The sequence below is a fragment of the Peromyscus leucopus genome, chromosome 12 (genome assembly GCF_004664715.2).
Source record: "Peromyscus leucopus breed LL Stock chromosome 12, UCI_PerLeu_2.1, whole genome shotgun sequence".
NCBI lineage: Eukaryota > Metazoa > Chordata > Mammalia > Rodentia > Cricetidae > Peromyscus > Peromyscus leucopus.
In genome coordinates this window covers 6,752,722-6,777,880 of record NC_051073.1, presented here as the reverse complement: position 1 = coordinate 6,777,880, position 25,159 = coordinate 6,752,722, and the positions used below count along the sequence as shown (strand labels likewise).

At 50.4% G+C, this 25,159-nt stretch overlaps 1 protein-coding gene across 1 annotated transcript in view; it reads left to right on the top strand.

Annotated features, from left to right (window-relative positions):
* Positions 1-25,159, top strand: part of Itsn1 (intersectin 1) — a 137,671-nt gene extending 112,512 nt beyond the window's left edge. Inside the window, 11 exon segments of the mRNA XM_037209640.1 lie at positions 1,119-1,225; positions 6,943-7,126; positions 9,889-9,987; positions 12,820-12,987; positions 16,182-16,394; positions 17,674-17,795; positions 19,127-19,209; positions 19,503-19,568; positions 19,571-19,585; positions 20,036-20,209; positions 23,438-25,159. Of these exon segments, the coding sequence (XP_037065535.1) occupies positions 1,119-1,225; positions 6,943-7,126; positions 9,889-9,987; positions 12,820-12,987; positions 16,182-16,394; positions 17,674-17,795; positions 19,127-19,209; positions 19,503-19,568; positions 19,571-19,585; positions 20,036-20,209; positions 23,438-23,586 (1,380 nt within the window). The 3' untranslated portion in view covers positions 23,587-25,159.

The window sequence follows — 25,159 nt, the reverse complement described above, 5'->3', positions numbered from 1 at the left end:
AAAAAAAAAAAAAAAAAAAAAAAAAAAAGCAGCTTTTACCCGTGCACACCTCACCACGTCAGGAAGTAGGCTTGCCAGGAAGTAGCTTTGCGGAGCTGGACCTGAGGGTCACCTTCACTGTGAAAAGTCCTGTCATAGTTTGTAAGCCTGTACCCTGGCAAACGGCATGAAACTGTGACATCCATCCACACATCCGGGAGGGATAGTGTTCAGCTGCTTGATGCGATTGGAGTTTGGGGCTAAAATGCTAACCCACGAGGGTTTCCCCATTGTGTTGTCTCAAGACATCTGCCTGCTGTTAAGTATGTGGTCAGTGTGTAGGGTCTGAGTGTCACCCACTTAGATGTGGCATCCTGTGTGGACATTACCCAGTTCACCATCAGATTAATGACTCATGCAGAATAAGGCTCCCGAGGGTCCAGACAAACTGTCCGTGTCCAAAGACCTTTCCGAGGAGCCTCTGCCCCAGGTGCTAAGCACTGCCTTGTGGGTAAGGGGCTGGATCACATGGAGTCCGCACCGAGATCTGTGATTACCTATGAGCTATGCGCCCACCCACCCAGAGCCTGGGAAGGGCCTGTTTCTTAGAGGACAGAGCCCAGGAAGAGGATGGCATCTTCCTCTCAATACCACCTGCTTCAAGCCCGTGCTAACCTTGAGCATGCCCATGGCTTGTCTGGGTGTAAAGAGGGGGTCACACATCTCCACAGGCACCCTCAAACTCCCATGTCCTGCTGGACCCCTTCCTCACAGCGGGCAGGTGAGGCCACACCACGGCAGCATGCTGGTCCACGAGCCTGCTGGCTTCCTGTTGGTGGAGCTAAGTCTCCTCTTCCTCCTCCTCCTCCTCTTCCGGGCTCCCATACACTTGTCCCCCCAGGAGAAGGTGCAGTCTGAGTCCGCTCCCTCATGCTAAACAAACCTGAGTGTGCAGGTGTGTGTGTGTGTGTACACGTGTGTGTGTGTGTGTATGTGTGTGAGAGTGTGTGTGTGTACACGTATGTGTGTGTGTGTACACGTGTGTGTGTGTGTGTGTGTGTGTGTGTGTGTGTGTGTGTACGTGTGTGTGCAGAGCTAACCGTTTGCTTTCTGAACGGCTTCGTTTTCTACACCTGTAGATCTTTCAGAAACCGCTGATGGAGTCTGAGCTGCTGACAGAGAAAGAGGTTGCTATGATTTTTGTTAACTGGAAGGAGCTGATTATGTGTAATATCAAATTGCTGAAGTAAGCCTTTTCCTCTCTGCCCTCCATGGCATGTGCACCAGCGTCTCTGTGTGGTCCGTCTGTCCCTCACGCATGCCACCCTGTGTCTCTTCCTGCCCCCACCCCACCCCAGCTCATTGCCTCTCAAAGTGCCGTCACCTCTCTGTGCTCTCTTTCCTTCTGGAAATACACTAGGGGTTCCTCACAACGGGAGGGCACTGCCTCTGCGGACGGACGGACGGACGGATGGACGGTTCCTGCCCTGACTATGGTTGCAGAATTTCCTGAGCTGAGAAAGTTCTGGCTCCTGGTCATTGGCCTGTTCTATCCTTGAGGGTGGAGCAGTTCTAGCCCCAGGGCCTAACCCTGGACCTGGATTCCCAGCAGTGATTGTCCCTTGAAGCTCTGGGCTGCAGATGGCGTGTGGAATGGTACCCACCAAACACAAGAAGTACCTCAGGAGGGTCCCTGTGGCTGTCTGAGGTCACTCATACTTTATACCTGTGTAGTGTGCCGAGACTGCTGCAGGGCCAGAGCAAAGGGACCTGAGTTTAGACCTCACCTCTTTGGACCTCAGTTTCCCCATCTACACACTTAGAGGATTGAATTAGACCATAAAGATTCCCTCAATTCTTTTTTGTTTGTTTGTTTGTTTGTTTTGTTTTTTCGAGACAGGGTTTCTCTGTGTAGTTTTGGTGCCTGTCCTGGATCTTGCTCTGTAGACCAGGCTGGCCTTGAACTCACAGAGATCCACCTGGCTCTGCCTCCCAAGTGCTGGGATTAAAGGCGTGCGCCACCACCTCCTGGCAGATTCCCTCAGTTCTTTAAAAACAAAATCAAAACCATCAGAACCCCAAATCTATGTCACAAGGCCTTACGCATGATGTCACTTACTAGAGAGCAGACCAAGTTCTGGTCCCCAGGGCGCAGGACGTGGCGGTTGGGACAAGAGCCTCCCTCTCCGTGACTGAGCACTGTGGACAGTTTCCCAGATGTCCCTGTTCACTCCTGGTCGCTGTGTTGGGGTCACCGGGAAGCCCCTGTGTAAAGCGGCTTCAGGTGCCTGGGTCTGATGCAGGAGTGACTGGGGAGATGAAGCCAGGAGGCGTAGAGAAGGGAGCGTGAAGGAGTAAGCGAGGCGTCGGCTCCCTCCACACCGAGGCTCACGCCGGGAAGCTTTGGGAGCACAGGTGGGCAGCCGACCCTTGGGCTCACATCTCACTGTTACCCTCTGGCTGCACGTCTTTGGTTGGGTGGCTTTACGGTCAGTCTCTGGGCCGCTGTGTCCGCATCTGTAAAATAGCAGTTTTGTTACCCATTTCTGTGGCTACAACAAAAAACCTGAGGCTATCTTCTTCTTTAATGAAGAAAAAATGTTTATTTAGCACACCAGCCTTTAGGTGAAGGCCTTATGGTAGATAAGGAAGAGGTCATGTGGCCGGCCAGGACATCAGAGATTGGGGGGTCTGACTTGTTCTTTTTTCTTTTCTTTCTTTCTTTCTTTCTTTCTTTCTTTCTTTCTTTCTTTCTTTCTTTCTTTCTTTCTTTCTTTCTTTCTTTCTCTCTTTCTCTCCCTCTCTCTCTCTCTTTCTCTCCCTCTCTCTTTCTTATGTATACAGTGTTCTGCCTGAATGTATTCATGCAGTCCAGAAGAGGGCACCAGATCTCACTACAGATGGTTGTGAGCCACCATGTGGTTGCTGGGAATTGAACTCAGGACCTCTGGAAGAGCAGCCAGTGCTCTTAATCTCTGAGCCATCTCTCCAGCCCTGTGGCTTGTTCTTTTGGAACAGCTTTCTGTAAAAGGAATTAACCAGGGTCCTAAGAGACCCTTCAAAGGACGCTCCGCATGGTCCAGAGTGATGCACAGCAGCCATACTTTTGGTCTTGAATGAATGAATCTATTAAGTATATAGCAAGCCAAGGTAAATGAATAAAGAGCCAGAGGCAGGTAGATACTTAGAAAGGAGAGATGGGGAGACAAAACCCCACGAAAGCAGGTGCTCACGATATCTTAGCAGAAAACAGCTGAGGAAGCCCTGTTGAGGCCAGCTGGAGTTCTGGATACTGCCTAGAGCCGAGCGTCCCCTCTGGTGAGACTTGCAAGAACAAACAACAGAGAGAGCTGACATCATCAACTAGGACTCCCACAACATCCAGGAAAACTGACCGGGGACGCCGAGGCGGCAGCTGGAGTTCCCCATCCGTGGCAGGCACTTTCAGACCTCGGGATGAACAGTGGTGGCCTCTGTGGGAGGTGGTTCACCTCCTGGCTGTCCTCAAGGGCACTGTTTACTCTGGGCTGTTTGGCTCTTCTCTTCCCTCCCTGCCACAGAGTTAGGGGGCCAGGCACACCCCGAGACAAGAGGTCTCGAGGAAGACTCTGAGACGAACATACCTGGGTGAAATGGGGGAGTCAACCTTGTTTTCAGGTCAACTTCTCAGGGAGTTTACACAGGACAATTTATCAATATAACGCACATTACAAACAGTAGTGCACCTGACGATCCAACTGCCTGTGCAAGGCTCCGCCTCCTCAATGTTATCCCACGCTCCCCCCCGGACCAGGTCTTTGTGGGAGTGCTCAAACCACGCCCAGGTCGTACAACAATGCCTATGCCTTCATATTCCAGAGGCCTTCACACCACATGCTCCTGGCTCACACTCAGTACAGAGAGTGGGTCCTGAGCCCAGGGGAGAGGCTGGGTAGTCACCGCATTTGGAGGGAGGCTACCTGCCTGCCTGCCTGCCTGCCACCCGGGAATAATGGCTCTTTATCCCCAAACCTATGAGCATTGCACACGAAGGATTGGATGGTTTGAAAATAGACATCAGCATTGTCTGTTAAAGACATACATGGACCTAGAACACCAGAGCTGGGGGACAGAGACAGGAGAATCCCTGGGACTCTCTGATGTGCCAGTCTAGCTGAATCAGTGAGCTTCAGTGAGAGGCCTTGTCCCAAGAAACAAGCTGGAGAGAGGTTGAGGAGGACACTCAGGGCGTCTGACCCTCACACGCGTGTGCTGAGATTCGGTGAGGGCGTTCCATGAGTTCTGCCTTCCCTCGTGGGAAGAGTGTCCGGAGTCACAAGTCCTTTGTTTTCCCTTTAACCTGGTTCACGGCAGCTGCCTCAGGCAGGTGACTCTCTTAGTCATGACCAAGGCATTTGGGGAGGAAAGGGTTGATTTGGCTCACACTTCAGCATTGCTGTTCATCACTGAAGGAGGTCAGGACAGCAACTCAAGCAGGTCAGGAACTGGAGGCAGGAGCTGATGCAGAGGCCATGGAGGGGAGCTGCTTACTGGCTTGCTCCTCATGGCTTGTTCAACTTTTTTTTTTTTTTTTTTTTTTTTTTTTTCGAGACAGGTTTCTCTGTGTAGCTTTGCGCCTTTCCTGGAACTCACTTGGTAGCCAGGCTGGCTGAACTCACAGAGATCGCTGCTCTGTCCGAGTGCTGATAAAGCGTCGCCACAGGCTCAACCAGCTTTCTTATAGAACCCAGGACCACCAGCCCAGGGATGGCACCACCCACCATGGGCTGGGCCCTCCCCAATCAATCACTAATAAAGAAAAAGGCCTACAGCCCAATGATAACATGGAGATAGTTTCTTAATTGAGGCTCCCTCCTCTCAGGTGACTTCAGCTTGTCAAGTTGACATAAAACTGTCCAACACAGTTGTCCTCCAGAATCTGCGGTAGACTGGTTGCTGAAGTCACAGGACAGAGAAATCAAGCTGGCACCGATCTCATCCCTGCTGGCTAGCTTTCAGAGTGCCAGAAGGTTCCATGTAATGTAATTAGGGAGAAGAGTAAGCAACAGTCTTACCCAGCCTTGAACCCTGTGAGCCATGATAATGATGGTCTGGAAAAGAACGTGTTCAGTGTGTGGGAAGCATTAATAGATGCTAGGACACCGACTGTCCCTGTCCACTCAGTCTGTGGACATCCAGTGGAGCCATGGATGTCTTGTCAGCCATTAGTGAACGCTCTGTGAATTGCATGTTCTTAGCTGACCACTCCCACTGTGGCTCAAGGCCTCTCATGTGCAGATCTTTCTATGAGGTAGCTGCTCACCAGAGGGCCTAGTACTTACTCTCGGGCTGTGGTTAGGACAACTGACTCACTGGATCACCCTCTACTTCACATGTCTGTCCTATGCAGTAGAACATTCTAGAAAGAGACTCTCAATTGAGCCTAGTAGGTGGTAAGCCAGGCCATGATTTCAAGCTGGCTTCCTGGTTAGACATCTGGATTCTATCAGGGTGACAGACTCGATTATCAGGACCCGGGCATTGACAACACCCTGAGACGGTGACTGTGAACACAGGAGCTTTGCCTCCCAGATCCACCTTTTCTCATCTTTTAAGGAGGAGGAAGAGGGGAAAAGCCCTTGTATAATCCTCCCAGAAAAGCTGCTTTCGAGGAAACTATGGACTGAGGGGGTCTTAGCAGTTCATGACATGGTTGTTGATTTCTCAACCTCCAAAGTTACCAGTGGCTAATGCTTGAGCAGTTCTTCAGGAACGCTCCACACTACCCCTCCAGAGTCCCTTGGACCATCCTGAGGACACAGAGCTGCTGTTCTCACACCCTGGGTGGCCACTGCTGACCTGCCCCATGGGCACATGGGCTAGAAGGGAGATTGCTGATCACTTATGTGACCTGTTGTCTCCCAAGACCCCTTGGTTGGAAGACAAGGAAAATTTCTTCACCTGGAAAAAAAATGTGAGAGAAAGAAAAGCAAATGGCCTGACATTTTAAAGTTGGAGACGTGGATTGTGGAACCTCTTTGGGATTGCTTAGCCTTACCCACACCTCATGGTTTCTCCAGTGTGACCATGAAAGTACTCACAAGAATTCACAGGGACACCTCCCAGCCTTGTGTTGAAATCATGTACACCATTGTCCACCCACCCACCCACCCATCCACCCATCCACCCCCGTCATCACTAGGGCTGTTGAACACTCAGCCTCACATGTGGTCTCGGCCCAGACGTATATTACTGTCCTTATCATGTAGAAGTTGAGCGTCTTCCATGTGCTGGTAAGACTGCACACTTCAGGGTTGGAAGGAAGGGTATGCCCCGCCCGGCTGCCGTGGCCCTGAACACTGCACGCAGAGGGTAGACCCAGAACAGACACTCCCCTGTCCCTTCCCAGCATTTCCCAGCTTTCAGGATAGAAACTGTTTGTGCTCATTTTATTTTTCACGATTATTTACCTAATCAGCTTAATTAGACACATCAACGGAGCCATGGGCAGGAGAAGAACTTCCCATGATCATTCTTATCCAACTTTGGGAAACTTTGAGAAACACGATGAGATTTTGTTTGTGGCGATGGAAAGTTTGTCTCTCCTTCTCCTTGTGACGTTAACTTCCCTCAGAAGATGAGGGTCCCAGGAATGGGCACACTGCTCAGACTGAACCAGCCTTGGACTTTCACGGTAGATAATTCATGCTGTGGGACGGCAACATGGGGGCCTCTCTGAGTTGTTAAAGAAAGAAGACAGATGTAGCAAGCAGCTGCATCTACAGCTGAAGAAAACCGCCCAGGCGATCTCTCTCTGTCATACTAGACTCATGTCTTTCTCTGTCCCTCGTCTCCCCAATAGATGCTTTAGTGGCGCTCGGGTCTGTGGCCCTCACACCCATTCCATTTCTCTGCAGCCTGGCAGTGTGGGGTGTTGCCAGCCAGAGTGAAGGCGGGCAACTCACCTCCCATGTTCCCATGCAGGGCACTGAGAGTCCGCAAGAAGATGTCGGGAGAGAAGATGCCCGTGAAGATGATCGGTGACATCCTGAGCGCCCAGCTGCCCCACATGCAGCCCTACATCCGCTTCTGCAGCTGCCAGCTCAATGGGGCTGCCCTCATCCAGCAGAAGACTGATGGGGCTCCGGACTTCAAGGAGTTCGTCAAAGTAAGGAGGCCAGGGCTGCCGTCTTGATGTGTTAGGGGTTCATCAAAAGTCTGAAAGCATCTTTCCAGTAAAGGCCGCTGGGGATGCATGGAAGTCTTGAGTGGTGGTATGCTTGCTTGCACAGGAGAGCTGGACAGAGAGGTTTGGAAGCTTTGAAATCGCTTCTGGGATATGCTTTCCAGGTGTTCGTGGTATTTTGAGAGGCGTGTCTAACGCCTTCATTTCATCTTCTTGGCCCGTGTAGACGGGGGCCCTTAAGTTAGCATCAGTATTCCAAGTTCTCTGCACAGAGGGAACACCCAGGGTCCCCATGGCCCCTGCACCCCGGTTGTGGCTTGCTTCCTGTTACTGTGATAGAACACTCTGATCGAAGGGGAAGGAAAGAGTTTATTTGGCTTATAGGTTATAGTCCGTCATCGTTTTCGAGGGGAACCCGGGCGGGAGCTTTGGAGGCAGAGGCTGAAGGTCTTAGGGGAACACAGCTCACTGGCTTGCTCTGTGGCTCCAGTTCAGCCGCTTTCCTTACACAGCCCAGGCCCACCTTCTGAGGGATTGTGCCATCCAGAGTGCACTGAGCCCTTCGACACCAATTAGCAATTAAAAGATGTCCCACAGGCCGATCTGATGGAGACAGTTCCTCAGCTGAGGTTTCCTTCGTCCGTGTGTGCCAAGCTCAGCCATCCAAACTCCTTTCCAGTGGGAAGTCACGATGGGCTTGAGCTCTGGGCAGCCCGTGGGACTCAGTTTGACATGCCACAGCCCTGTTGTAGGGCTAGCAGGGTCTAGAGAGCCACATCCACCAGGGGACATTTGTGGAGCTGGTGCCAAGGCTGCTAGACGTCTCCGCCTTGGTGTTGCTCAAAGCAGGTCCTTGCGGAGTCACAGCAGGTACTCAAACAAAATTTACCTCTCTCAGGAAAAAGAGAAAAGAAAACAGGTATCTCTTGCTAAATAAGCAGCAAGTCTTTGTGCCGCAGGCTTTGGGGTGGGGGAGGCGGGGGGGTCATCCTCACCTCAGGAATCCTGCTCCCTGAATCTTCACAGTGAGGTACCGCTGTGCTGATGTCTTGATCAGAGCCTCCATATGCACAGTGTTCTTTGCTCTGCTCTGGTGTTTCTCTGCATGGAGTGCTTTGCTATGTGAGCCAGTGACTGAGGCATCCTGAGGAGAGCCGTGGTGGGAAAGAAGAGTGAGAAGTGAGCCGAGGCTGAGGCGAAGGAGGGTAGATGCCAGGGTGCCAGCACCATAGGCTGCTGTAACTTCAGCCCAGAGCTCAGCTTCCGGCTAAGGGCAGGATGAGTCCTTCCCTGTTCCGGCGTCAGGGCAGGGGCTTGCTGGCCCTCCCCTCCCGTCCTAACCGCTGCTGCTTCGCTTGATAGGAGTTTGGCCTCCTATGTTTCCAAACTGATGGTGAGCACAAATTGACACCAGGCCCAGGGGCTGATGGCTTGGGGTGCCAGAATGTCTGTGCCTAAGCACCAAACTGGACCCCAGACATCTTTATCGCCGCAGGCGAGGTGCTCCTTTTTGTGGTAGAAGAAGGACTCTTGTCCACTGGAGGGGTTGCTAGAGTTGGCAAAGTGGTGGGAGGTTGGGTGGCTGGAAGATGGTTCAGGGTAGAGCACTTGCTGGTCAAGCATGAAGACCCGAGTGCCAGTCCCAGAAGGTAGGTGAGAACCAGATGCCCAGAGCTGCCCTCTGACCTCCATGTGCACCCCCACACACGTGTACACATGCATACACATACACAGGCACACATAAACACACAGGGACACACGCATGTGCACACACACATAACTAATAAATAAATGCCTTTTCTTTAAGTGGTAAGAGGAAAGACACCAAGAGCCACTGGTGAGGAGATACTGCAGGGACCACCTGAGACTGGAGTCTAAGTCCTCAGGTCTCGGCTCCGCCTTCCGCCCTGTCTGGAGCTCCTTGAGGCCAGCACAGGAGTTAGAAACACCCGAGAAACCAGATAATTACATCAGTCCTGGCTTCTCTGGCACTCAGTGGGGTTTTCACTCTCATTGAGTAGTATTTGACCCTCCTGGGGCCCTGGGATATCGCAAAGGTTTTCAGACATCTGGAAGAAATTCTGGAGCTAGAATCTCCTCTCGGGAAAGGTGTACTGCGTCTGGATGCAGGGTGTGGATAGGCCGCATCTGAAGGTCCCCATCTGTCTTAGTTACGGGTTTCTATTGCTGTAAAGAGACACAGTGACCACAGCAATCTTAGAAAGGAGAACATTTCATTGGGGTGGCTGACAGTTTCAGAGGTTCAGTCCATTATCATTATGGTGCCACATCGTGGGGTGAAGGCTGACGTGGTGCTGGAGAAGGAGCTGAGTCCTACATCTTGACTTGCAGGCAACAGGAAGTGGACTGTCTCACTGGGTGTGGCTTGAGCATAAATGAGACCTCAAAGCCCACCTCCACAGTGACACCCAAGCCCACCCCCACAGTGACAACCAAGCCCACCCCTACAGTGATACACTTCCTCCAACAAGGCCACACCTCCTAATAGTGCCGCTCCCTTTGGGGGCCATTTTCTTTCAAACCACCACACCTTCCCATCTCTGCAAATGGCGTCAGCCTGGACCATGACAGCTGGACCATGCCTTCCAACTCCCGGCTCCTCCGTTACTATCCAAACGGATGGGTAATGGGCAGGGAGTCCTAAATGACACATGTAATGTAACTGATTGTGGATTTTTGCAGATTTCTAAAGCACAATTAAAAAAAAAAATCTCCTCTTTCAGAGACTGGCAATGGACCCTCGGTGCAAAGGGATGCCACTGTCCAGCTTTATCCTGAAACCTATGCAGCGTGTCACCAGATACCCACTGATCATTAAAAACGTAAGTACAGACACCTGTGCCTCTGCAGGCAGGGGGGGCTGAAGGCAGCCGGAGGGAGCAAGAAGTGGCCGGAGGCAGAAGTGGATTTCCCAGCCAGTGCACCTGGGGGTTGTCATGTGGAAGTCATGTGACCACAGAGTGCCGAAGCCATCTGCTTGGTAACTGGGAGCGAAAAGGTGGTTCTGGGTGGAAAAGACTAATAAAACAGCCTTCAAATGAGTTCCAAGCCAGAGGACGAGAGTTCTGGCCTTGATGCTTCCCAACGATGGCACGATGCCTCTGCATAGAGTTCGGAGTAACAGAGAGAGAGAAACATGGTTCCTACCGCCTGTCTTGGGAAAAGCCATTTCCTGATGCTCCTCCCCAACCAAACACCTGTTTTCCTCCTGGCCTTCAAGAAAGCCAGTTCCAGAGAAAGCAGAATTAGCGTTTCAGTGTCCACACCCAGAAATGAGCAGCAGGCTCAGCTGCCCTCTGAGCCACAGGGCCAGAGGGGAAGGAAGCCTGGTTCCCCAGGGAGGTGGAAAATGCTTCCTTATCTGAGAGCAGTATTCAGAAACCTAACTGTGGGAACAGGTGTGCTCACGGTTACTCTGGGACGTGGGTGCTCACACACACACACACACACACACACACACACACACACACACACACACACGCTCGAGCACACATGCACAAGAGGTACACTTTGTGCATTTGTTCAGGCTTCCCGTGTGTAACCCAGCTCCCTCCCACATAAGCCTCAGCCCAACCCAGCTCCACCCCACACCACACAGTAGCATATATTTCCCTGAGTTCATTCACCTGGGCAGTGTCTTCTCTCCTAGCCCTCTGTGTTCAATATGCACTGACGCTGGAAATAAGCCTTTGAAGTGGGTTTAACCAACAGGGAGAAAAGCGAAAATCAGGAACCAAGAGGCACAAACTTAAAAGGAAAACACCCACTAGCATTACTAGAACACAGGTGTTGCTGCTCTGAAGAGCATAAGAGAAAGACCCAAGAGCTGGCGCAATGGAACAGAGACCAGGGCAAGGATGATAACTGAGCTTTTCAAAGATTTATTTGTATTTGCTCTGTGGGGTTTTGCCCACATGCATAGCTGCGTATCACATGCACGCAGTACCTGCAGAGACCAGAAGAGGGCAGTGGACCCCCTGGAACTGGAGTCACCGTTATTTTTGTGAGTCGCCATGTTGAGAGCTGAGAATTGAACCCAGGTCCCTTGGAAGAGCAGCCAGTGTTGAGCCACCTCCCCGGTCCCTAAGACTAAATGTTTTTATAATGGTGAGGGGGGAAGATTCTTAGCATGGCTCCAAAGCAAGACTTTATGTGCGAAAAGTCTGATAAACGGCGCTGGTCCCCACGTGGAGAGGCCACGGTCACGACATGACCAGTGTTAGTTTTCAGAGCTTTATTAGGAGGGAAAGGGGGGAGGGGAGAGAGGAGGGCCAGGCCTGGAGAGAGAGAAAGATGGTGGGGTGGGGGAGAGGGGAGCAAAGCAGAGAGAGAGGGTGGGGTCTGTGTCCGGCTTTTTGAGGTGCACTGTGTGACCCTGAACTGCGCATGTTCAGTCATGAAGCCGGAGTGAGGGCAGAATGCTAAGTGTGTGTTCACCACTGAGCCATCTTCTGGTCCCCAAACCTAGAGTCGTCGCATTATAGAAGAAAACTTTAATCCAGGACACATGCTCAGTAAGGAAAGTCCTTAAATAAACATGGTGGATCTGTGCCGTGAAGCTATTAAAACTGTTTAATTTCTGTTGTGCAGCCTGGGGAGATATCCAGCCCCTCAAACAACCTGATAAAGGCAGTGCTGTTGCGTTTAGCTGGGAAAGGTCTGCTCAGGGTAAAAAAACAAAAACCAAATCATATTTGGGGACTGGGGAGATGGCTCAGCCAGAAAAGCTCTTGGGGCCTCAGTATCCACATAAAAAGCAGGACACGGTGGCATACACCAACCAGCACTGGAAGGCACTGGTCGGGGAGCTTAGCTGGTCTAACCTAACTGGTGAACCTCAGATGCCATCCACAGATTCTGTCTCACAAACAAGGAAGCTGGCTCCCGAGGGCTGACAGCTGAGGGTGCCCTCCCTCACTAGAGAACACACATACACACACGTGTGTCCCCACACATACACAAAACATACCTATTTGCTCAGGGGAACCACCTGAATTGATTTCCGGGATGCACAGGTGCGTACAGACAGTCATGCATGTTCTCTAGGGGACGGGAGTGCATGGTGCACGCCACCACCCACCCCACCTTAGGGGGCCCTACGCACTTGTGAGTAGACCATCCCTCATGAGTTAATGGGATTCGGTTCAGTTCCAACACCGCGATTTCCTCCTTGGTTCCCCAAGGCGAGGGAGCCAGGGAAGAGCAGCTGCTGCCCGCCAGCAGGGAGGGCCTGCCTTCTCTTCCTGAGTTCCTTTCTTTGTGAAATAGAGTGAAGATCTTTGAAGAGAAATTCCGAGTCCCTCTGGTTGCCCTGTTCTGCATGCCACCGAAGGTCTCGGGTGTCTTTGTGTGGTTTAGCGTTCATGCTGGGCATCAGAATTCTGCGGGGCAGGTCACAGTTTGCTCTGGGACATTCAAGGGTATGAGTTTGGGCTAAAGACTCAAGGGCAGGCCGCCCGTTGTCTTCCTGCAGCACACACAGCCCCCGCTGAGCCCAAGGCTACTCCAGAGTCCACAAGGAGTTGCCTTGACCCTCCGGTGTGGTGGGCACCGTGCAGGAAAGGAGGGCTTCCATGACAATGGAGCCAGGTCCATCCCGCCGGGGGAAGTGGCCTGACCAGGCTGTTGCTGCTGTCCTTTGTTCTCCTACGCAGATCCTAGAAAACACCCCTGAAAACCACCCTGACCACAGCCACCTGAAGCATGCCCTGGAGAAGGCAGAAGAGCTGTGCTCCCAGGTGAACGAGGGGGTGCGAGAGAAGGAGAACTCGGACCGGCTGGAGTGGATCCAAGCCCACGTGCAGTGTGAAGGCCTTTCTGAGGTAGCTGCCCGCTGGCCGGGACCTGGACCCTTAGCTGACCGGGGGCAGGCAGCACAGGAGGGCTGAGCCAAGTGGCTGTCACTTTCTGCTCCGGCCCACGGCTCATTCTCCCTTCAGCCGCTAATCTGCTCGCCAATACAACCAATGAGTGTTTTTAATTTCCATTATATCATTTCCCATTGCCAAAAATTATTTATTTTTTGAATGTCCCAGTTTCTTTTGTGTGTCTTGTTCCTTGTTCAAATGTTCATGTTCTTATTTGTTTCTTAAACACACTTTAAAGCACATTCATGTGTATTTCAATTATCTTTTTTCTTTCAGATTTATTTATTTATTGTGTACACAGAAGAGGGCGCCAGATCTCATTACAGATGGTTGTGAGCCACCATGTGGTTGCTGGGAATTGAACTCAGGACATCTGGAAGAGCTGTCGGTGCTCTTAACCTCTGAGCCATCTCTCCATCCCATATTTCAATATCTTATAGTCTTAGTATCTAAGGGTCACATTCTTTTGTCTATGGTTTCTGACAGCTCTCACTCAGCATGCCTTATTTTCCTATCTGTACTGTGATTTTTTTTTTTTTTCTGTACCAGCATTCAGACCTAGGGCCTCTTGCATCACGGTTAGGTGCTAATTTACTGAGCCACACTCTCAGCTCCATACTATATTGTGAATTTTGACTGTGAGCTAGTTGTTTTTGAAACTTCCCCTGTGTGTATCTGTGCTGCTTGGACTTGCATTTCCCCTGAGTGGCTTGCTACCCAGGCCGCCCTGTGTTATCCTTAGAGGGAATCTGGGGATCACATGGCACAGGTGTGAGCTGCTCAGTGGTCACAGAGTCCAGGCAGCTTGCTCGCTCCACTCTCCAAAGCGGAAACCAGCAAAGTTTCCCTGCTTAGTTCTCTACACTTCGGTTTGTCCTTTTCCTGTCCAGTCAGCCTTCGTCAGGAGAGCCATTCGGCTCGGTCCTTCACCTCAGCCTCAGATCCACCTGTCTTCACCCAGTCACCACAGTGGAGGCTAGTGTCAGCGGGTCCACGGGGACTCAGGGCTGACGCTGCCTCTGGAGTTTGATCTTGGAATAATCTTGTTTTCATTCTGCTTTGTTGAGGCTCTGCACATTTCCTCTTAGTTTATTTATATTTTGACCGCCTTTCATTTTAAAGGAGTTTTGTAGTTTGCTCTTTTTGAAAAGCTTGTGTTGACGGGTCATCTGGATTTCTAAGCCATGCGCTCGTCTTTGCTGGTCTTTCACACTCTGACTGTCGCTCACATTCACTCTTACTCTGCCTGTGTTTTCTCCGTGTTGGGGCACATGGGTGTGCAGACACATGTGTACACTCATGCACACATGTGTACGTACAGATTGCTAGAGTTTTCCAAAACGCCCAGGGAGAATGTGTCTCACTCACCATCCTTCCTCACGGTTTCTCACTCATGGAACACCTTCACTGTGTCCTCCCCCAGCCCCACACCTGCCCTCTTCAGGAAGGTGTGCTCCAGCTCACGAGCAGCCCTGCGGAAGCCCAAGTGGTGGCTGTGGGTCCTCCTCTTAGAGCCCAAGGACAATCTTCCGCTGGCTGGCTCATTCGCTTATACATACAAGGAATCATTTCTTTTTCTTCTTTCTTTCTTTCTTTCTTTCTTTCTTTCTTTCTTTCTTTCTTTCTTTTTTTTTTTTTTTTTTGAGACAGGGTTTACTGTGTAGCTTTGGTGCCTTTCCTAGAACTCACTCTGTAGCCCAGGCTAGCCTCGAACTCACAGAGATCCACCTGGCTCTGCCTCCCGAGTGCTGGGATTAAAGGCGTGCGCCACCACCGCCCGGCACAAGGAATCATTTCTTATCTGCTCCTATGTTATTGTTCAGTAGTCAACCTCAAGTACATTTTAAAGAGAGAGAAAGAAAGATTGGGACCCGTAGGGCCTTAGAGCTGGCTCAGCCGTTAGGAGTTCTGGCTGCTTTTGTAGAGGACACGGGGTTCAGTTTTGAGCACTCACAGGGTGCCTCACAACTATCTGTAACTCCCGTTCCAGGGGACGGGACACCCTCTTCTGGCTTCCACTGATCCCAGGCATGCCTGTGGTACACAGACACACGTTCAGGCAAAACACTCATCACATTAAAAAAAAAAGGGTCTCCTACATTGAAGAGATTATGAGGCTGCTTTGTGCTTTTGCTAGGAGCCTAGAGATCAGTTTAGTCCTCCCTGCCCGTCAAGAGAGCTCCTGTTGGCCTGTCAACATCAGCTTTCCAGGCTCCCTCAGAGCTTCGGCAGGGAGATTAGAAGTCCTCCATCCTTAGACCCAAAACTGAAGGAGAACAGACTCTCCTTGTCACCTCTAGGTCTCTGGTCACCAAATCGCTGTTGTCTCCCACGTTGGAGGTGGACAGGTAGCCACCAACATCTCTTTGGGGACATTTATTGTGAGTTCCATGGCCTCTCTCCAGGTATTTTCCTCAGAGAAGTGTGTTTGTGATCATGATCTGAAGAGACATTTTCTCTTGAGCAGATCACATAAGGTAACTGGGCCGTGGGCTGGCCTGAGGTGACAGCCCCTGGGGAGATGCCAGGGCCACACATCAGCATTCACAGCTGTGACTCGGTGTTGGTGAGTTTCTAAACTAGTAAGTGGGGTGAGACTCAGCATGCACCACACTGTTGGGGAGGGTTATGAGGGGTCACTTGGCTCCCCGAATTTTGCAGCCCCCCTGGTCCTGGGGTCTGGACTCTGCATCTGGGAAAGCAGCATCTGTCCACGAACTTAGACATGAATGCTGCCCCTTTCCAGACCACTGAGGACTATTTGAGCCCCGTGGGGATTTCCTGTTGGAGCTGGTTCTTGCTGTTACTTGGGTGTAGCACCCCACATGGAGCAGACAGCCAAGAGGGGAGCTGGTGGGCCAGCTTTTTCCTGATGCCCCACTTCTCAGTAAATGAAGGGAGAGACACACCCACCACACCCTGAGATTAGAGCGAAGGCCCCGCGGAAAGGCCTTGAGAATTGAACCCGGAAACCCCGAGCCTTTGCCTTCTTGGCTCGGTCAGCTGCTGCCGGGATCCTCAGAAGCATTCTTGTCTTGTATGTGGGATTCAGACCCCCCGCGGGGGTCCAGCGTTCATACTTCGAGACCGAGAAACAAAAACAAGACTCCCTTCACCTCGCCTTCTCCCTGTCTGGTTGCCTTTTCTAGCAACTGGTGTTCAATTCGGTGACCAACTGCTTGGGGCCACGCAAGTTTCTGCACAGCGGGAAGCTGTACAAGGCCAAGAGCAACAAGGAGCTGTACGGCTTCCTCTTCAACGACTTCCTCCTGCTGACCCAAATCACGAAGCCCTTAGGCTCTTCCGGCACCGACAAAGTCTTCAGCCCCAAATCTAACCTGCAGTATAAAATGTACAAAACGGTAAGGTTCGTGCCAGGCCGCAGGAAGAGGGAGTCTCCGAAAGAAGCCTGTTTCAGAAGGGTTTGGTACCACGGTGTGGAGAAAGCGAAGGGGTGGAGCTAAGAGTAAGGGGTGGGTCTAAGACAGAAAGGGAAGGGGCTGGGAGGAGGAGCTAGGATAGAGTAAGGGGAGGGGCCAAGATAGAGTAAGGGGAGGGGCCAAGATAGGGCAAGGGGAGGAGCTAGGATAGAGTAAGGGGAGGGGCCAAGATAGAGTAAGGGGAGGGCTAGGATAGAGTAAGGGGAGGAGCTAGGATAGAGTAAGAGGAGGGGCTAGGATAGAGTAAGGGGAGGAGCCGGCAGAGCAGAGGACTGTCCACGCCCACCTTTGTTCACACAATCCTACTGGGGGGCCCCCACTGCCCATGTGACAGGCAAAATCATGGCTCACTTCACACACGTGAACAGGCAACACGGCCACCCCAAGTACCCCCTGCCCCTTCCACAACTGCCCCAGATGCCCTGACAAACTCTTACCATCTGTGCCCTTCCCGTTCGCTTCAACGTGTGCAAGGCTCCTCTGAGCAGAATACTGAGTCCCGTGCACGCAGGACTGTGTTTGTGTGCTGTTAGCCGTGGGAGACTTATTTCCTAACTTCGTCTATGCGGGGGTGTCTTTCCTCAAGGGTTCTCATAGGAGCAGCGGTTAGCTTTATTTGGGGAGACAGTGATGTGATTGTGTGGAGTACTGATAGAGTCTTCGTATGGAAATCCCGGGAGAGACTCTCTTAGATGCTGACTGCCGTTTAGGATGCAGTGCAGGGAAACAGACCCGTTAGGGCCTCCTTGTAAGGACTTTAAAGGTACCTATAAAGTGAACGTAGCTTTGTATGAATGTCAGTACTAAGGGGGCTGGAGAAATGGCTCAGGGATTAGAAACGCTTGTTGCTCTTCCAGAGGACCCGGGTTCAGTTCCCAACATCCACATGACTGCTCACAACAACCGTCTGTAACTCCGGTCCCAGGTGACTTGATTCCCCCTCTTCCAGCCTCTGTGGGCATTGCACACTTGGTGCACAGACATTCGTGCAAGCAAAACACCCTTAACTACACCCTCGAGCACACAGCCTTCCCCTAGGTTACCGGGTCTCACTCCGCACATGCACATGCTCAGTGTAGTTTACTGACGTTCACAGGCAGGCATGCACTCATGTATATGCTCGTATTGCACACTCAGAGCTTAGTGAACACACAAAGCGCCTGCTTTATTCTGTGACACCTTTTTTATTATTACTTTACAGCCTATTTTCTTAAATGAGGTTCTAGTAAAATTGCCCACCGACCCTTCTGGAGATGAACCCATCTTCCATATTTCCCACATTGACCGAGTCTACACCCTCCGGGCGGAGAGCATAAATGAAAGGTAAGCCCCACCCCTCCCCAGTACAGGATGAGGGCCACTTGTCAGCATGCCAGCATGCCCCGCATGCCCAGCATGCCCAGCATGCCCAGCATGCCCTAGTATTCCCAGCCGCAGTTCTACCACCTCTGTGTGCAGGGAAGGATTATACACACTACCTTTTAGAACTTCTCAGAAGTCGGACATCTGGCATGATGTTTTTCAAAATAAAATGGACTGAAATCAGCTTTGCTCGGGGCTTTCTCTTTCCTCTCTCTCTCTGTCCTCTCCTTTTCTTTTTCTTCCTTCCTCTTCCTCCCTCCCTCTCTCCTCTCTCTCTCTTCTCTCTCTCTCTCTCTCTCTCTCTCTCTCTCTCTCTCTCTCTCTCTCTCTCATTTTTTCTTTCAAAATGTTTAGCAGCCTTTGAAGTAATCCAGAGCTGCTTAGATCACCCCAAGTTTCCCAGAAGATAGAAACCTACTGGACAGTGATTTGGGACTAACCCCGCCCCCAGCACCCGGGGACAGCAATCTGGGTCTCTGGGTTGCCGGCGTTTTGCTTCAGTCTTATCTTAGACTATCCTGGAGCCAAATGGAACAGATCACTTTCTCAAGAGTGAGCTTGACACTAGGCCAACAACATTCCCAAGAATATTCGTGCCAGGCAAGAAGATTGGCTAAAGTTACTGTGCATATGGCACCCAGAGAAAACCCGCTCGCCAAAGCGCCTCCTGCTGTGTGCTTTGTGGGAAGTGGTTCTTCCCTTGGGTGATTTTGAAAGAAAGACCCTCTGTCTTCGTGGGTCCGCCAAGTATGCGATGCTTTGGGTGAGGGAGGAAGAAGAGCCGTGTGCCTATCCCTCCTCCAGCCTTTATTAGACTTTCTTCATGGGAAACACGAAGATCTTGAGTACATCTGTTGCTGATGGGCAGGGCTGTGATTCGGGTAATAGAATGCTTGCCTCAAGTGCGCAAAATCCTAGGTTCAATTCCGAGCACCCCATAAACCAGTTACAGAAGTGTGTGCATGTAATCCCAGCACTCAGAAGGTGAAGGCAGGGGGTGGAGTTCAAGGTCATCCTTGATTACTTAGTGAGTTCACCACCAGCTTAGACTAACTAAACTGTATGAGACCTGTCTCAAAAATAAAAATAATAAATAAAAATGCCTTTCTTACTGATGATAGAGATAATTATTAGCATCATGTAATAAGAATCAGTCTTTCTTTTCTGAGCCTTTGTTGTTAAATTCAAATAAACCAAGTTAAAAGAGTTCTGGAAACAGAATTTGAGCAGACCCCAAGCCCGTTCTGTTCTGAGCGGTCTGTTTGGCAACATTCTGTCTTTTCCTGTCCAAGGACTGCCTGGGTGCAGAAAATCAAAGCTGCCTCTGAGCTCTACATAGAGACCGAGAAAAAGAAGCGTGAGAAGGCGTACCTGGGTAACGTGCCACTGAGCAGAGTGCATCGGGGCCCAAGAGGCTGGGTGGGAGAGCCACGGGGTCCGTCCCAGTGTCTCCGGGGCTGGAACACGAGCATGCGCAGAGAAGGTGGGAGCAAGGTGGGGCGCTGGATGACGGATGAAGGGCAGATTCCAAGAGCAAGAGGCAGGAGGGGGCTTTGCTTTCTAGCAGGGGCAGATGCTCGGTACAGATGGTGGGCATGCTGGGGAGAGGAGGGCGTCAAAGCGAGCGTGAAACGAAGCATTTTGTGTTGTTGTTTCCTTGCGGTCCAGTCCGTTCCCAGCGGGCAACCGGTATTGGAAGGTTGATGGTGAACGTTGTAGAAGGCATTGAACTGAAGCCTGTCGATCCCATGGTAAGGGCCATGAATTCCACTCAGGCACTTTAGAGTATTGGGGTGTTTCCTGCCTCCCCCCCACACCCCTAGACAACTTGACATTATGTATGCTATTTCTTGTGTAAATTTCCCGAGGGCATTGGTTTTTCTAGCACTTGCCAAAGAACCATATATATGTGTGTGTGTGTGTGCATATATGAGCACACATAATTTTTATCAATTCTTTTCCATTGTCTTGCTTTTCAGGGAGACCTGAGAGGCCTCATTCATAGTACATGTGGCATAGTACACGTGACGTAGGTACACAGATAGGGATCTGATTTTGAGCCTTGCTAATGGATTTGTTCTTCTAGACGTGATACTAAAATATGGGTGTGCCCACCAGATTTCCCACCTGTTAATTCTCCAAGGTCGAGGGGGATGGAAATGAAATGTGTCCCACCTGGCAGGGGCTTTTGTTCACTCCAGGAAAGAGCAACCCATACTGTGAGGTGACCATGGGCTCTCAGTGCCACATCACCAAGACAATCCAGGACACACTGAACCCTAAGTGGAATTCCAACTGCCAGTTCTTCATCAGAGACCTGGAGCAGGAGGTTCTCTGCATCACCGTGTTCGAGAGGGACCAGTTCTCACCTGATGGTGAGTGGAAAATGGCCCTCGGGTCTCCCTTGGTCCTGCCTACCATCTTATAGGGGTCCATGCTTCCTTACCTGAGAACCCGAGCCCGGCGAAACTTGGGCTTTCCTGAGAGGCCAGGCTGGTGTGGTGCAGGAGCTGCTGGAGCTTGAGCTGGTCATATCACTAAACTAGAAAGTGGTCCGCTTTCCAACGCAGGCGGCTATGAGGAGGGGCGAGCCTAGGAACCTCTATGTACTTTGTTTGGTTTTCTGTCCTATCACCAAGGCTCAGCAAGAAAAGGCACATGCTGCAACCTGATGGTTTGAGTCTGATCCCTCGGACTGACGTAGCAGAAGGGGAAAACTGACTCCTGTGAGTTGCCCTCTGACTCAACACATGCCACGGCGTGTGCACATACACACACAAGATAAATACGTAAATGTTTTAAAAAGCAATGAGAGAGCCATCCTTGGTGGGTCCCACCTATAATCCCAGCATTCAGGAGGCTGAGGCAGGAATTAGGAGTATGAAGCCAGCGGGGCTATGTAAGGAGACCCTGTTAAAAATGTAAAAGACATCGGGTGGTGGTGGCGCACGCCTTTAATCCCAGCACTCGGGAGGCAGAGCCAGGTGAATCGTTGTGAGTTTGAGTCCAGCCTGGTCTCCAAAGTGAGATCCAGCACAGGCTCCAAAGCTACACAGAGAAATCCTGTCTAGAAAAAAAACCAAACCAAACAAACAAATAAAAAAAAACAAAAAATGTAAAAGACAGGGAATAAAGCTGGCTGGCTAGTGGAGCAAGAAGAGTGTTAGCCCATAATGGGTTCTTCAGAGTCAGCTGGTAGCCCACTGGAGACCTGAGAAGCTTCAGTTGTGTGGGACATGTCCTCCCTTCAAGTTGCTTTCTCTTTCTGGGGCGATTTTTGGCCAGTGAATCCAGGAAGCCACACTCTCAGCCAAATCAAAATCAGAGTCTGAGTTTAAAGCTCAAAGTCTCAGTCATCATCAGAGGAACATAAGCTGAAAGCCAGGGCCTGACGCTGGCATTGTGTGGGCCGAGCTGAGAAGGCTCCATGAGCCTTTCATATCTTAGTACTTTTTTTAAAAAAAAATTATTAATTATTTTTACATCTCAACCACAGTTTCCCCTCCCTCTTAGTAGTTTTTTTTTTTCTTTTTCCAAGACAGGGTTTCTCTGTGTAATCACCCTAGGTGTCCTGGAACTCACTCTGTAGACCAGGCTGGCCTCGAACTCACAGAGATCCGCCAGACTCTGCCTCCCGAGTGCTGGGATTAAAGGTGCGAGCCGCCACTGCCCAGCCCTTTTAGTACTTTTTAATATAAATGATCTCGCATGAGTTATGCCTTGTCAGTTTGCCTAGTGACGGCCTTGCGGCTGCTTACACATCAGAATGTGACCAGAACACCGTGTCTAGGATCTCTGGGGTCTCAACCACTGGGCTCTATTATCGGCCTCTACCCTAATAAGTCAAAGTTTGGAATAAGAATTGAAAAAAAAAAAAAGAGGTACAGTTAGTTATGGTGGCACACACCTTTAATCCCAGCACTCAGGAGACAGAGGCAGAGGGATCTCTGTGAGTTCGTGGCCAGCCTGGACAGTTCGGGTCAGTCAGGGCTATATACAGAGACCCTATCTCAAAACAAACAAACAAACAAACAAATTAAGTACATGTATATTATGTGTGTGAATGTATGTCATGTGTATGTGTGTATGTTGTGAGTGTAGGTACCTGTGGAGTCCAGAAGAGGGCGTCAGAACCCTTGGAGCTAGCAGTACAGGCTGTTGTAAGCTACTCCATGTGGTGCTTGGCAACTGAGTCTCAGGTCCTCTGGAAGAGCAGCACCTCTCTCTCTCTCTCTCTCTCTCTCTCTCTCTCTCTCTCTCTCTCTCTCTCTCTCTCTCTTCTCCCTCTCTCTCTCTCTCTCTCTCTTTTTTTTTTTTTTTTTTTTTTTTTTCTTTCTCTCTCTCTCTCTTCTCTCTCTCTTCTCTCTCTCTCTCTTCTCTTTCTCGTGTGTGTGTGTGTGTGTGTGTGTGTGTGTGTGTGTGTGTGTGTGTGTATGTAAAACTTGGGTGTGATCACTAAGGAGCTGTCTACATTGTGTTTGAGGTAGACTATCTTATTGGCCAGGAGCTCACTGATTGGCTCAGCTAGCTGTCCATCTTGTCTCTGCCTCCTCAGTGTTGGGGTGACATGTCTATGCCACCATACATGGCTTTATTTTTTTTTAAAGGAGGGTTTCATGTAGCCCAGGCTGGCCTCAAGCCGGTTTATACAGTGCTGGGAATTGAATCCCAGGCTAATGTGTTCTAGATAAGAACCACACCGGGTTATCCCTCTAGCTCCTTGCCCAGCTCTAAAAACAGTGTATGTGTGTTTGCCTGTGTGAGTTTGTGTGCTCCACATGCATGTAGGAGCCCATGGGAACCAGAAGAGGGCGTTGGATCCCATGGAATTGGAGTTACAAGTGATTGTGAGCCACCATGTGGGTGCTGGGAACCGAACTCAGGTCCTCTGGAAGGGAAGCATGTGCTCTCATCTCTCCAGCCCATGCCTGGTTTTCTTTTTAAATATGGACCCTGGAGATCAAATTTATGTCCTTGTGCCTGCAAGGCAAGTGTTTTTACTGACTGGTCCATCTCCTTGACCCTATTAATATATTTTAAAATAGACGCAGGGTTATCACAATAAATGTATATAATGTGTAACAGTAAGTCAGGGTAGTTGGTATACCCACCATCTTGGATATACTTTGTTTTGTTTTATTGAGAATGTTTAAAAACCTTCTTTGGTTTTTTTTTTTTTTTTTTTTTTTTTTTTTTTTTTTTTTTTTTGAGACAGGGTTTCTCTGTGTAGCTTTGCGCCTTTCCTGGAACTCACTTGGTAGACCAGGCTGGTCTCGAACTCACAGAGATCTGCCTGGCTCTGCCTCCCAAGTGCTGGGATTAAAGGCATGCGCCACCACCGCCCGATGTCTTTTACATTTTTAACAGGGTCTCCTTACATAGCCCTGCTGGCTTCATACCCTTCTTTGGTTTTTTTAGCAGTGAAATATCACAGCACATTGACAACTCCATGGGGAAGTCAATTGGAAAGCCTAGCGCTGGTCTTCTCTGTGGTCTTTGAAGAGGTGGAGCCTGGCCACGCCCTAGAGAGTCCCAGTGTCATGAGTGTGCCCCTAGGAGACAAGGATCTCTTTCTGAGCATGCTTTGCTTTTTCTCCTTTCAGATTTTTTGGGTCGGACAGAGATCCGAGTGGCTGACATCAAGAAAGACCAGGGCTCCAAAGGGCCCGTTACGAAGTGTCTTCTGCTGCACGAGGTTCCCACGGGAGAGATTGTGGTCCGCCTTGACCTGCAATTGTTTGATGAGCCATAGCAGCCCTGGGATGATCATAGAGGACTTCCTTCTCTCAAGGCCCCCCACGCTGTCTGGTGGTCAGCCACGGGCCAACGGGGACAGCATGGACAGAAGCCCCTCGGGGCTACTAGAATTAGTTCTCGACAATCCTGCCCTTCAAACCATGTCCCATTTTATGAATCCAAATTCCTTTTCCTTTGTCTTCACTACAGGTCTCATCATGGCTTCTAGAGTCTCTGAAATCCATGACCTTCAACTAGCTTCCCTTGGGAGCCCGGCTCCGTCCCTGGGCTGGAAGTGTGGGTCTGGTTGCGATAAAAGAGATTTATAAATGCAGTGACTGTATTTTGGAGAACTTGTGTAGGCCTCCTGTTTCTCACCTCTACGAGCCGCTTTGTAGACTACCTGGCCGATGATGCCCTGTGCGTGGTGTGTTTAGTCCGACTGAACTAAGTGAAGGAATCGTTGCTGCTTTGGCGTCCAGCTCCCCCTGGGAAATGGGGCCCTGGACTGAATGCTGGGCACAATGGCTCCTGGAGCAGACACTGACTTGGCTCTCTGGAGAGCTGTTACCGGAAGTTTCTCGAGTGTGCATTAGAGGCTGTTCAGACCTCAACTAGAGTCTATCAGTGAAAAGGCACTGGTGTACTATGGGGTGGTTCAAGGTGTGCTTAGAGGATGGTTCTGGAAGCTCATCTGTGACGTTCGGTCCTGATGCGTTAGGTCTACTTCGGGTCACTGGGAAGGCTCAAGGACATCATGGAGTCCTGGTTGCTGACTATTATCAGAACATTGTCTTTGGTCTTGGAGGTCCTGTGATATTCCATGAGGAGCCCTGTCTGGTGACCAGCCTGAGCTGATTCTGTGTTTGAATGTACTGGATCCTGACTGTTGTGGGAAACTTCAACAGCAAGCTGTCTTTAGTGGTCACCCCAGGAAGTCATGCCTTAGATGGATGAAGTCTGAAAGAGAAAGGATTCAGGATGGAGTTGGGAGGTGTGGAGAGATGCTAAGAAAATCCATTACTTGGTGGTGGCGGGGAAGACCTTGGGAACACGTGAGCCCCACACATGGGGTAGGAAGATGGGAAACTCTTCCCAAGCTTTCGTGGGCGTACACACCAACTTCTTAATAATAGAAACACATGAACTTTTTTTGCTAGAGTCAGGAGTGTGGACCAAGTTTTTGTTTGAATGCTTTAGGTTTTCTTTTCCTTAAGTGCTAAGAGATAGGTTGGTTAACTAGATAACTTGATTTGCTAATGACAAGTGTGGGCCAACTTTTGTTCCTGTGCTGGCATTCTCACACTCCCAGTCTGTGGTCATGATGTGTTCTTTGCATGTCTCTGGATCCCGGGGCCAGGTTTTCCTGTGGTAGGCGGTGTTCTTTTTTACTGTAGGTCCCCAGGATCGAACTAGGGTTCTAGAAGTATCTTATAAATGATAGTGTCTCCGTGGCAGAATAGCCACTCTGCTGACAACTGAATGCTTCATGTGATCTCCTCCCAAAAGGTCTCTCTCTGTCCATGTATGTGTTTCAAGTGATTTTTCAAAAAATGTATGTGGGAAAGGACAACAAAGTTTACATTTCA